Raw genomic sequence first — 12,780 nt, 5'->3', positions numbered from 1 at the left:
GTGGTCTCTGGATTTGCCATGGAAGTGCGAAGATTTGCTCTTACTCCTTCCTCTCCCCCTGTTTTCAATCACAAGCGCCTCGGAGGTAGAAGCAACACCTGATGACCTTCTTCTGGTCTCTTCATTCAACATATTGTTGGTGACTTGGCTCATAGTTATCGTTCCATCAGGTGTAGAGTTACTAACTGTAACCACCAATGTTTTTAAACTCTCAGGAAGGGAACTGAGGAGCAACAAAGCTTGTAGCTCATCATCAAAAGCGATCTTCATTGTGGCCAGCTGATTCATAATGCTTTTGATGTTGTTCAAATGCTTTGCAATAGAGCTACCTTCTTTATACTTGAGGTTTACAAGCTTTCGAAATAAAAAGGCCTTATTCACTGCCGTCTTTCTGTCGTAAAGGCTTTCTAGTTTGGTCCAGAGACCATGCGCCGAAGTTTCTGTAGAGACATGATAAAAGACACTATCCTCTATCCATTGTCGAATAAAATCGATCGCCTTTCGGTCTACTTTTCTCCATTCGTCATCTTTTATCTCTTCCGGTTTGCCGCTGATACCCTCTATGGGTCCATCCAGATCTTTACGAACTAAGAGATCTTTCATCTTAGTTTTCCAGTCATCCAGTTTGTACCATTCAAATTGATCATCCGACCAACAACGTTATTCTCCATGACTTCACACACAAATATATGAACTAAAGCTCTGATACCAGATGTTGAGGAAACAACACAGACTTGCGAAAACAAACAAACAGATTGAGTCTTCCCCACAAGTGTAAATCGATGGAAACAAAGAAACGATGACAATGGAAGAAACGTCAAACAGAAACAACAACAACGATTTACGTGGTTCTCTCTCAATTGAAGTACTTCCACAACAACCGATAGGTCAGCAACTTTTACTATCTTCTTCAAATGATTACAAAGTTACCAAAATGCATAAGCCTTACAAACAAATAAGGTGTAACAAAATGAACAAGAGGATATACCTCACTGAAGAACAATGAACAAATGATCTGAAAAACCAGCTTGATGAAGCTGTCATGAAAGAAGTGCAACAACACTTCTTACCCTTGTTCTCTCCGCACCCTTTCGGTGCCCTAAAAGTGTTTCTCATACTTTCTGCCTTTTCGCACTCTGCAAAGCTCTCACTGAAAAGTCTATTCACCTTTCTTATCCATCCTATATATATATATATATATATATATATATATATATAAAAGGGATGAGACCCGCATTAAATACGAAAAGACTAAACGTCTTTCACAACATATGAAGCGCTTGAAAAGCCTTTAGCACAAATCGCTATTCCAGCGATTCCACAAATCACTATGTTGCGATGCCACAAATCGCTATTCAGCGATGACCAAAAATCGTCATGTAGTGATGCCACAAATCGACTTCCAACTGAAGTCACAAATCGCTATGCAGTGATACCCCAAATCACTATCCAGTGATACCACAAATTGTTGTCCAGCAGACAGCACAAATCGCTATCCCGCGATAACCACAAATCGCTATGCAGCGAATACGAAATTGACTTACGTAGCTTCATGCACTAACCACAAATTGTCATCGACAAATAGCTGATCAACAAACTTCTGAACAGTTTAATCGTCATTCAGCTGAGAGGACTTCTACAAACCGCTAACCAGCGAATACGAAAAACATCCTAGACAAGATCAGGCAACATGCTTGGAACTTTGCTGCGGTGCTTGAATAAGGAGGAAAACCCAAGAATTTGTAGGATCGAAAAAGTTAATTTTGCATTATTGGAAAAAATGGGATTCTTTGTGGCAGCCAAAGTGACAAACCCATGGGTGGACCAGGTGAGTCATAAATATTTGTATCGCAACTCACTATGGCACGAATGGAGGAGGCATGCAGTTAGGATCGTGGGGATGAAAGTCTATTAGATCTGTTTTTTTCATAGTTGAAGATGGGGTAAAAATGAAATGGAAGGTCGTGGATGACAACATGATGTAGTTTTGGTTCCATCGCTAGATCCACCATGCAAACAGGATCCACTATGTTCCAATCCAGATCCGTTAATTAATGAGACCAAGTCCACTAAGTAAATCACACCAGGAAGGAGTTCTCCAAAGAAGGCCTCAAGAAGGTTCCAAACAGAGATAGACTACACAAGAGTCCTGCTACTGTCATTCTTCTAATTAACAAGAGTCCTGATTGTAAACACATCAACCAACGTCCCACTCTAGGAGGGAAGTGGTTGATTCCAACGTGAATGCTTCTTTTATAAATAAATCCATCTAGCTATCTCACGTTGAATGTGTGAGAGGGATAGAGGTTGTGAATGTAGGTCACCTTGACCGAATACTTTGAAGTTTGACATCTTGCCATGCTCGGTTTCTTTGCCGTCGACGCTTTTATTGATCTCGTACCATGGTAACCCCATACAATACCTCTCTCTCTCTCTCTCTCTCTCTCTCTCTCTCTTCTTTTGTAGATTAGATTCCTAGCCACCTTGTTGATAGGTCAAAGTAATGCACAATGCCATATGGGAAGTACTTTAACCAACAAAACTTGTTGTTTGAGAGGTTGGTAGGAGAAGTTCTAACCTCACCTTGCTGACCAGAGTGTTCTCTCTCTCACACACACACACACATATATATATATATATATATATATATATATATATATATATATATATATATATATATATATAAGAAAACCCATATTTTCGGATGAGTTTTCTTGAACTCGCAATACTATGTCACACGTTTTTTTTTAATTTGACTTTTAGCGGCAGTTTTGCCCAGACATTTAGCAACGGTCAACACCATGTCTGGAGTGCACAAAAATGACAAGCTCAACGGTGATGGTTAGTCCAACCTATTTTCAAAGATACAGGTTACTCTCTCTCTCTCTCTATATATATATTATATATATATATATATTATATAGAAAAACAATTATTATTCTAAATACTCTCTCAAATTTATGGGTTGGAATTGAAATTCCATTTTCTCGACCCGAAATAACTTGAACTCCAACACTGGTGCTTGTTATTTGGACAGGATTTGTTTCACCCTGAGGGGTCACCAGATACCCAAATCGATAGGCAATCATAAATTTCTTTATTCTCGGGGCCATCATAAAATATCTTACTTCCTAATGCAAACAGGTGGGAATCCGCAACAAATCCTATTCAAAATCCAAACTAGACCTGATATAGCAGATCTGAGTTCGGATCCAAATCCGGCATCATCATGCTGGATTCAACCAAGGGAAAGGGTTTGACATGCAAACAAAAATGTGAACGGATTGGATTTGATACAGATGAAAACGTAAATCAGACGGAAGCACTCAACAGTATCCGAATCCAAAAGAATCTAAATCCGATGTGAATTTTTACATTCGGTTCCTATTTTATCCAAATCCTATAATTGTGAATCCGATCCATTTGCAACCCCCTTGTAGACGTTGGTTATCAAAATTGAGTTGTATATATATATATATATATATATATAGAGAGAGAGAGAGAGAGAGAGAGAGAGAGAGAGAGAGAGAGTGGACACAGATAATGGCGGGAGCGCGCTCTTCCTTCATCGCCACCGCTCCCCTCCCCCCTCCCCCTCAGAAATCCTAACCCCAAACCCACGTTCCATATCTCTCCGAGAACCGTGGCGGACGGCGCATCCGTCCGGCGGATCCGCCCATCAGTCGCCGACGTCGAACGGGCCATCGGCGCCGGAAAGTTCCGCGACCGCGATTTCAGGTCTTCTCTTCTTTCCGATCTGTTTTTCTTCCGAGTTTTTAGATTGATCCTGTTTGGCGCATTTCCGAATTGGGGGGCTGGGTTTGAATCCTGGTGAGGAATTTGCGGTTCAGGCCGAAGAAGGATCTGCCGGGATTCATCGATATCGTGCAGTCGAGCCCGATCTGGCGCGAGGACGGCGATGCGGAGCGGAGGCTCCGAGAGGTCGGTGAGTGGATGGTTCGGAACACGGAGGGCGAAAGTCGTTCCGGTATGTGCGTTTCGTCCCTTCTAAATTTTCAGTTTCCTTTTCGTTCTTGTTGATCCTGTTGCCTCATAGAAATGGGTGAACATGCCTTACCGTTGCATCATAAACAATTTTTTCTGATACAGTGAGAAATGTATGTTTGCTTTTACATGAACTCTTTTAAGAGCTTTAAACTTAATGCTTAATCTGGGCTCTTTAAGTAAGTGATCCTAATTCCATACTTGAGTTTGAGTTCTTTACCTAAACTAGTGGGCATGAAGCCGCGGTTTGAGCGAATATAATGAACAAGAAAAATTAAAGCATGGATGGGATGCGTAATAGTCCTGGATGATGGGATGATGTTGTTTAATTCCTCTCATAAGGAAAAATGACGATGTTGCTGTTTAGGAAGTAGCTGGACGAGGAATCTGCAAGGATTCGATTTATAATTTTTTTGTTTGTTTCACTGGAGAGCTTTTGCTTTTGAGGAACAACTCCAACCAATATCTTGTGCATCTCTTTTCCAAAATGAACAAAAATATAGCAATTGAAAAAGAAAAGTTGGGATTTTGAAAACTTTAATGAAATAAGGTGACGATCAGACAAGGATATGAAAAAAAAATCTAAAATTAATTGCTACATTTATGGGATGTGGTTGCCACATACTTGAAGCCTCATGATCACATGGGGCATGCGTATGCCAACATCTTCCATTTTGCCACAAGGCCTGATCACGTGCACCATGATTTATATGGACTTCTTCATCTAGAGTCAAGTATGAAAATATCGTGGGGAATGTGATGAGATAGCAGATACTTCAATGACAATTCTGCTTCCAATTAAATCAATTGCAAACTTGTTACTGCAGTAACTTCAAATATTTCATGAAGTGGATAACTCAGAAAACATTTATAGTTGTTATGCGATAGGCAAAAAAAAATCTGCTTTTTGCTTATACTGCACAGTACAATATTGTTTCTTTTTCATCCAAAGAACTTCTCTTTAAAGGATTATGTTTTCAGAAGCAGATTTGTTGTGATCTCTACTTCAGTAAAATTAGTATCAAAATAACTTGTATCTTCAATTTTGTCCATTTAATAATGTAATTTCAGGCTCTTAGTTATATTAATATATGACAATGTTCTTTTCACTGGCTACCAATGAGGCCATTTAGGTTTTCTTTGACACAGCTAAAGGACTGAATTAAGAGATCTATCCATCTCAATATTACAAATAATTATTCAATTGTTAGAAGGATTTCTTAGTATATGCTCTTATATCTAGATAACAAATGCCTCCAGATGCTGCATGTATATTATCACATTTAGCTCTCTATATAAGGAAACAATCTTCTCATTCATTTAGATAGGTTCTAAATCGATATGGACAAATAAGGGAACTAGGATCTTGCAACTGGTGAATGCATATTAGACTAATCAATTTTCTTTATCTAAACTCCGCCTGTGTATAACTGTTTAGTTATGCACTGCCGGTCCCAAGCCCGGATAAAGGAGGAGGGTTGCGGTAGGCCTGTGACAGCCAGCATAAAAACTTAGTCATACCCTATGAATATGAACCGATATGAGAATTTCGTTAGGGCGTTCCCTACTGAGCGACGCGTTATACTCTATAGGCCCGGAGGCAGTGATAAATGGGCAAGGGTTGCTAGGTCGTCGCCCGGAAGCGACGCATCACACCGGCGCCCGGGTGTGATGTCAAATAGGCAAGGGTTCCCTCACTTTGTTGGATGGGTGGGGGTAAAAAAGTTAGTCCAAGACCATAAAATTAGGTTAGCCACTTGGAACATAGGGTCTTTAACTGGTAAGTTGGTAGAGTTAGTAGATGTTATGTGTAGGAGAAAGATTGATATTTTATGTCTACAAGAGACCAAATGGGTAGGTGAGAAAGCAAAAGTGATAGAACCTTGGGGATATAAGATTTGCTATACAGGAATAAATAGAAATAGGAATGAAGTAGAGATTGTTATGAGTCGTGAGTTTATAGATAATGTAGTTGAGGTCCGTAGGAAGGGTGATAGGATTTTACTTATTAAATTAGTATTAGGTACGGATATTATTAATATTATTAGTGTTTATGCACCTCAAGTAGGTTTAGATGATTCCATTAAGCATCAATTTTGGGAAGATTTAGATGGAGTAGTATAAGGGATATCTTATGGAGAGAGGCTTTTCATCGTCGGTGACCTTAATGGGCATGTAGGCATTGGTAGGGATGGATTTGAGAGTATCCATGGAGGCTATGGTATAAGAGAAAGAAACGAAAGTGGAGAAAGAATTTTAGATTTTGGTTTGTCCTATGATGTGATCTTAGCAAACACTTGGTTTAGGAAGAGGGAGTCTTGCCTAGTAACATTTAAAAGTGGGGTTAATACGAGTCAGATAGATTTTTTCCTACTTAGAAAGTGTAGCTACACAACATAGAGTCTTAATTTTAGATCTTAGAATTAGATAATGCCGCAAAAGGGATAGACATAGGATAGATCCTAGAATTAAGTGGTGGGCACTGAAAGGAGTTAAACAAGGAATGTTTGTAGAGCGGGTATTTAAGGAAGTTGATTGGTGTCTCGAGGAGGATTCAAAATCAATGTGGAATAAGATAGCGGGTGGCATGAGAAATGTGGCTAAGGAGGTATTGGGTGAGTCTAAAGGCGGTGCACCATTAGGTAAGGATACATCGTGGTGGAACGAGGATGTCAAATTAGCTATTAAGGTTAAAAGAGAGTGTTATAGAAATCTAAGTAAGAGTCGTGATAATGAGAATTTGGAGAAGTATATGATAGCAAAGAAGGAAGCTAAAAAAGTAGTTCAAAACCCGAGGGATAAGGTATATAAGGAGGTTTATGGCAAGTTGGATACCAAAGATGGCGAAAAGGATATTTATAGGTTTGCAAAGATGAGAGATAGGAAATCGAGGGATCTGGGTATGGTTAGATGTATCAAAGATGAAACACAAAGGGTTTTAATCAAAGATAAGGAGATTAAGGAGAGATGAAAAGATTATTTTGATAAGCTATTTAATGAAAGTCATGCTCAGGATCTGGGAGACTTCTCCATTCCTTTTTATGAGATGAATCGTGACTTCATGCGCAAGATTCAAAAGAAAGAAATTGCAGAGGCTTTGAAGAAAATGAAATCAAGAAGTGCAGTTGGCCCAGATGGTATTCCTATCGAGGCTTGAAAATGCTTGGGAGATAAAGGTTTAGAATGGTTGACAAATCTTTTTAACAAGATTTGACAGACAAATAAAATGCCTAATGAGTGGAGGAATAGTACTTTGGTGCCTCTATATACAAGATTGCACAAACTATCATGGTATAAAACTCATGAGTCATACTATGAAACTTTGGGAGAGGGTGATTGAGTCTAGGTTGAGGAAGGTTGTCATGATATCGGAGAATCAATTTGGTTTTATGCCTGAAAGATCAACTATGGAAGTTATACATCTTCTTAGACAACTTATTGAGAGAAATAGAGAGAGGAACAAAGATTTGCATATGGTTTTTATTGATTTGGAGAAGGCATACGATAGAGTACCTAGGGACGTTCTCTGGTGGACAATGATGAAGAAAGGTGTTTCTCTCAAGTACATTAGTATAATTAAAGATATGTATGAAGGAGTAGTAACCAATGTCCGCACTTGTGGAGGGGTGACAACCATTTTTCCTATAACGGTTGGGTTACATCAAGGATCTGCTTTAAGCCATTTCGTATTTGCTATAGTGATGGATGAGCTTACGAGACCAATTCAAGAAAATGTGTCATGGTGTATGTTGTTTGCTGATGATATTGTTTTGATTGATGAGTCTAGAGCTGTGATTAATGCTAAGTTAGAATTATGAAGACAGACATTGGAAGCAAGAGGTTTTAAGTTGAGTAAGAGTAAGACAGAATACATGGAATGTCGATTTAGTAAGCAACGAAGTAGTGATGGGAGCTATGTCACATGGGTGCGGGTGCGGGGATTCAACACTTCCAAAAAACCCGGGTGCGGGGGTGCGGCAGGGGAAAAAATGTAAATATATATCTATCTATATATATATATATAAGGGGGTGGACACCCATTTTGCGTCCCCAGGACGCACTAAAAGGGCTTCCGCGCATCCGTGCATCCGTCGTTTGTGTGGACGCCTCCAAGGATTTTTCCAGGACTAGGGAAAAAACCATCTCTACGCCAGGTTGGCTAGGCTCAGTAGTGTTCAGTCCTAGGTTTGGTACCAGTCAAGCTTGAGCCCCAAATCCATTAAATCAATATATGCACTCTGTCTTCGAGCCACGCCCAGCTGAAAAGGATAAAAAAGAAACATGTGCCCTCTACGTCATTGCACCGTACCCAACTTAAACGTTGTTGGACAACTTGCTAGGCCCATGTTCATTAAGCTAGTTCAATCCCAAGTCTGCATATCACAACCATCATTGGTGGTTAGGGGTGTCAATCCGTCGGACTTGGTTTGGACACAAATATTTGTGCACGAAGTACTTGATCACCCTCTATCTTAAGGACAGGGCCTGTCAGTTGTGGGGCCCAAGGCAATCAGTGCTTAATGCACAAATTTTGTGCCATGTGATTGCAGCCGATCCAGACCCAACCTACATGGGATTGGGATATGCAAACCTTTGAGACAGATGGCAATGAATACTTTCACTCAGAGTTGCTGGAGAATCTCCAATAATTCTTCGTGCCATTATTATTAGCTCTTCACAAAAAGATGTTAAGGGGAAGAACTTCAGGTCGTTCCAAGAGATTTTGCGCATTGGTTGGGCTGCTAAAAGATAGCCATCATCAATTACACTTGAAAATAAATCTGGGTTGTCAGTCTTTTTATATCTGACACCAACAAGAGAATGCCACGTTGCCTCTACGAATAAGTAAAGAATCAAATCAATGATGACTGCTTGGTGTGGTCTTTGTCCATGAAAGGCCGAGTCCAATTCGATCTTAACCGTTGGTTTTGAAGATGGGTGGCCGAGATGGTGGTCTCATCTAAGACGCATGAGCAGTGAGGCTTTTGTAGTCCAACTTTGTTAAGTAAGACAAGGGTGGTAGATTTTAGTTTGAACGCCTGGTATGAATTTTTACCCAAAGAAGTAGAGTCTTGTAAATCATGATGTTTCCGATTCCAACAGTATTTTCTCGCCCTACAAAAATAGAAAGAGAGAAAAAGACCAACAGTATTTTCTGATTCCAACAGTATTTCATAGGGCAATTTTTTTTTTAAAAAAAAAGTCCAAAAAAATGGACCGAAATGACCCTGGGTGCGGTCAACGCACCCAGGGTCGGGTTGACCGCACCCGGTGCCGCACCCGCGTCGATGCGGGTGCGGCACCCTGCTAGCCGAATCCCTGTTACATAGGATGAGAGTGTAGTGAAGCTTGGTGAGCAAGAAATACCGGTGGATGATTGTTTCAAATATTTGGGATCTATCATTCAAAAGTATGGAGAAATTGATGGAGATGTAAATCATAGGATAAAGGTTGGGTGAATGAAATAGAAGAGTGCAACTGGAGTGTTGTGCGATCGTAGAATGCCATTGCGGTTGAAGGGAAAGTTTTATAGGACGACTATTAGGCCCGCTTTACTATATGATACTGAATGTTGGGCTGCCAAGAGACATCATATTCAAAAAATGAGTGTAGCTGAGATGCGTATGCTGAGATGGATGTGTGGAAATACAATAAAAGATAAGATTCGGAACGAGGAGATACATAAGAAGATAGGCATTGCACCCATTGAAAATAAGATGAGAGAGAATCGTTTACGGTGGTTTGGACATATTCGGCGAAGGCCTAATGATGCTCCAGTTAGAAGGATGGAGAAATGGGAAAATATATTAGTTAAAAGAGGTTAGGGTAGGCCTAGGAAGACATGGGTGGAGGTGATAGGAAAGGATATGAATGCTTTGAACATCACTGAGGACATGGCATTGGATAGAAATGATTGGAGGAGAAGGATTCATGTGGAAGACCCAGAATGATTTTCTTTTTTGGTTCATATCGCCGACCCCAATTGTTTTGGGATGAAGGCGTAGTTGTTGTTGTTGTTGTTGTTAATTTTCTTTATCTAGGAGAAGCCCTTGATTACTGACCTATCCTTGAATGTATCAATGGTTCCACTTGATTTGTTGTTTTTTTCTTTTTTCTAAAGACCATTTGCATCGTATTGCCTTTGTATCTAAAGGTGATTCTGTCAATTTTCAAACCTTCTTTTTTTCTCATTGAATATCATCTCATTGTTAATAATATCTAGCCATTCTTTTAGTTCAGGAGGACTCACAACTGGAAAAGAGTTCAATAGATCATCCAACTCTTCAAGGAAAAGAGATTGATCTATTCTACAATTAAACAAATACAATAATTGTTCAAGTAAAATTGATCAGGACCCTATTGAGTCTTTTAGGACTATAGAAGGATAACTTTCAGTGACTGAAGTCACAAGTTCTCTAAGATATTCTATAAAGCCAACATCTCTACTTTTTGCCTAACATTTATTCTAATAGTAGAACTTACAAACTTTTGATGCCTCTGACTAACATACGAAGATACACCTACGACTTTTCATATCTAATTACTTCTCAAAGTGTTCTCGTTGATATGAGCTTGAGCCACATAACCCATATTTTCCAATTATTTAGGTAAGAATTCTTGTCCTTCCTTGATTCTATTGTGTTGTGTCAATTCAATCCATTGATCATTTTGTTAAGAATTGCAATACTAAGTGCTTCAACCCAAAATACCTTTGCAAGCAATGCAAAGTATTTTGGCTGCACCTTTATATAACACCATTCTATTGTTGGAAGTCTTCACTTCCAGCTATAGGCGGGTGCATTTCCAACCTGGATCCATCTTAGGTTTGGGGCAAGCTTATTTTAAAATCAGTGCGCTTTCTTGATGAATGCACCTTCATGCATATCAAAGGCCTTGATTCAATAATGTGCCATGTGGGGGAAGTCTTTTGCATAGGGGCGGTTAAAACGGTAACTTGGTGTGCATGCCAATATCCATTTCCCATTGCTTAGAACTGCATGTGCAAAGGGGAGAGTGTAGGATCCTTCAGGCAAGATGATGTTCATGAGCCACCTCTACTTTTTCTTTTTCTTCTCTTGGAGGTAGTTGGCTAAAGGGACTGCTCCATATTGTTCCAATTTTTTCTTATTTTTCTTTTCTTAAAGACCCTCAAATCACTTTTTGAACCATATATAAATTATGGATTTGATATGTTTCAACTTCTAGGTGTTGTAAGAACTTTAGCCTTTTAAGTAATCAGCATTGCCTCACACTGTAGAAATTATCCTTAATTACCCTATGCTTGATAATTATAACTTTGAGCTGATGGGAATTCACAGGAACCATTCCAGTGTGGGTGAACAACAAACTGAACAAAGCTCTCTTGAAGCTGTTACATATTTTCTCAAGCCAAAAAATTGGAATAAACTAACCATTGCTAGAAGCCTAAAAAGTTGGCTTGCTGACTGGCAGTAAAGCGGATAAACTTGTGGATTTGGTAGCATCTTTGTATTGTCTTTCAAATTTCTAGATTCAATATTGGGCTGTTTGATAGAGGTTTCGTGTGTGTACTGTACTTTCTTACCTTTTTAAAATATGTTTGGCAGCCATTTGAGTGGAAAAAATAGAGATGCATGTTGCTTATTGTATCAAAATAGTAAGTTACAGTCTCTAATTGCATGTGCAGGGCAGGAAGTCCTGATGTTGGTCTGCTTGAAGATTCTAACATCTGGATTTTTGCCCTTCTCCTGGCCTCTGGTATTGTAAAGTTGCCCTTCAGCCTCCCATTTCTAGATGATTATCTTATGTAAATTGTATTAATTTTTAACTCAATCTAAGCAGAGGCATATGTGTTTCCCTTTCTAGAACTTGATGTACATACTACATACTGGCCAGTCTTCACTCAAAGCATTCATTCGCTTTTACTGCCTTACATTATAGTTTTACCTCTTCTAAACATGGCCAGTTCTCTTTTTGACTGTCAGGATTGGATATTGTCCTTTTTGTTTCCTTTTTTTGCCCCTCCTTTTTCCCAAGTTGGATTATAATGTTGATGTGAATTCCATTGAGCATTGGATCGGAAATGTGGCACCACACCATAGTTCATAGCGCCTAGAACTAACTAGTTTTGAAGGCTTTCATATTTTTGGTGTCGAAATGATGAACTTAATGCTAAATGGACCATGGGGTCAGTCCTATTTCTTGTGTTCACAGAAAAGAGGGTCCTGCATTCACTTAGATGGTCTTGCGATTTAGAGAATCTCTTTTAGGTGTAGCCATTGTATATTGTGCAGAATTATAGCATTTCGTTTTTTATGAGTTTGGAACCATGTTAGGAGTAATAATCATCAGTGAACTTGTTTAACAGCCTCTAAAAGTGGTGTAGCATTGCATCACACATGCACACACAAGATCCCTTGTATGCACGCATAGGGATGCATGTACGAGAAATTATCTATTTATAAATTTACTATTGAAGATAACAAAGCTCATTCTTGGGGTTTGTTTGGCAAGGAAAATGTCACAAGATTTCATCTTATTGGAAATATAGAAAAAATCTTCTTAAAAATTTAAAACAAAAAGAGGAACATGAAAAGCATAAGAAATTTTTTAAAATGACACCTCACTTTTGGTATGATTAAAAAATGCACCTAACATTTTGGAAATTTTGAAAAAGTCACCACAGGTTGGTTTATGTATGTCCAAGAGAAACTATTTTAAAATTTACTGGAGCTAGTACTAGCCTGTCTTGGGTTAGGACAAAGTCGTTACCTTTTTATCCACCAACACTAATTA

The 12,780-nt window shown here is 39.1% G+C and overlaps 1 protein-coding gene across 1 annotated transcript; it reads left to right on the top strand.

Moving 5' to 3' along the window:
- Nucleotides 1-1,780: 1,780 nt before the first annotated feature.
- LOC149827302 (putative NAD(P)H dehydrogenase subunit CRR3, chloroplastic) lies at nucleotides 1,781-11,795 on the top strand. Its single transcript, XM_090018488.1, has 6 exons — nucleotides 1,781-1,828; nucleotides 1,933-1,943; nucleotides 3,601-3,738; nucleotides 3,852-3,988; nucleotides 11,325-11,376; nucleotides 11,672-11,795. The coding sequence occupies exons 1-6, from the start codon at nucleotides 1,781-1,783 to the stop codon at nucleotides 11,793-11,795; spliced, it is 510 nt and encodes a 169-aa protein (XP_089874614.1).
- Nucleotides 11,796-12,780: the final 985 nt, after the last annotated feature.

The sequence above is a fragment of the Nuphar pumila genome, chromosome 10 (genome assembly GCF_984573655.1).
Source record: "Nuphar pumila chromosome 10, dmNupPumi1.hap1.1, whole genome shotgun sequence".
Taxonomy (NCBI): domain Eukaryota; kingdom Viridiplantae; phylum Streptophyta; class Magnoliopsida; order Nymphaeales; family Nymphaeaceae; genus Nuphar; species Nuphar pumila.
The sequence above is the reverse complement of the archived record's forward strand: the minus strand, read 5'-3'. Positions and strand labels throughout refer to the sequence as shown.

Coding starts and splice junctions, on each gene's coding strand:
- LOC149827302 (XM_090018488.1), top strand. CDS start 1,781: ATGGGATTCTTTGTGGCAGCCAAAGTGACAAACCCATGGGTGGACCAG. Junction 3,739..3,851: donor TTCCGCGACCGCGATTTCAG/GTCTTCTCTTCT, acceptor TTTGCGGTTCAG/GCCGAAGAAGGATCTGCCGG. Junction 3,989..11,324: donor GGAGGGCGAAAGTCGTTCCG/GTATGTGCGTTT, acceptor GGGAATTCACAG/GAACCATTCCAGTGTGGGTG.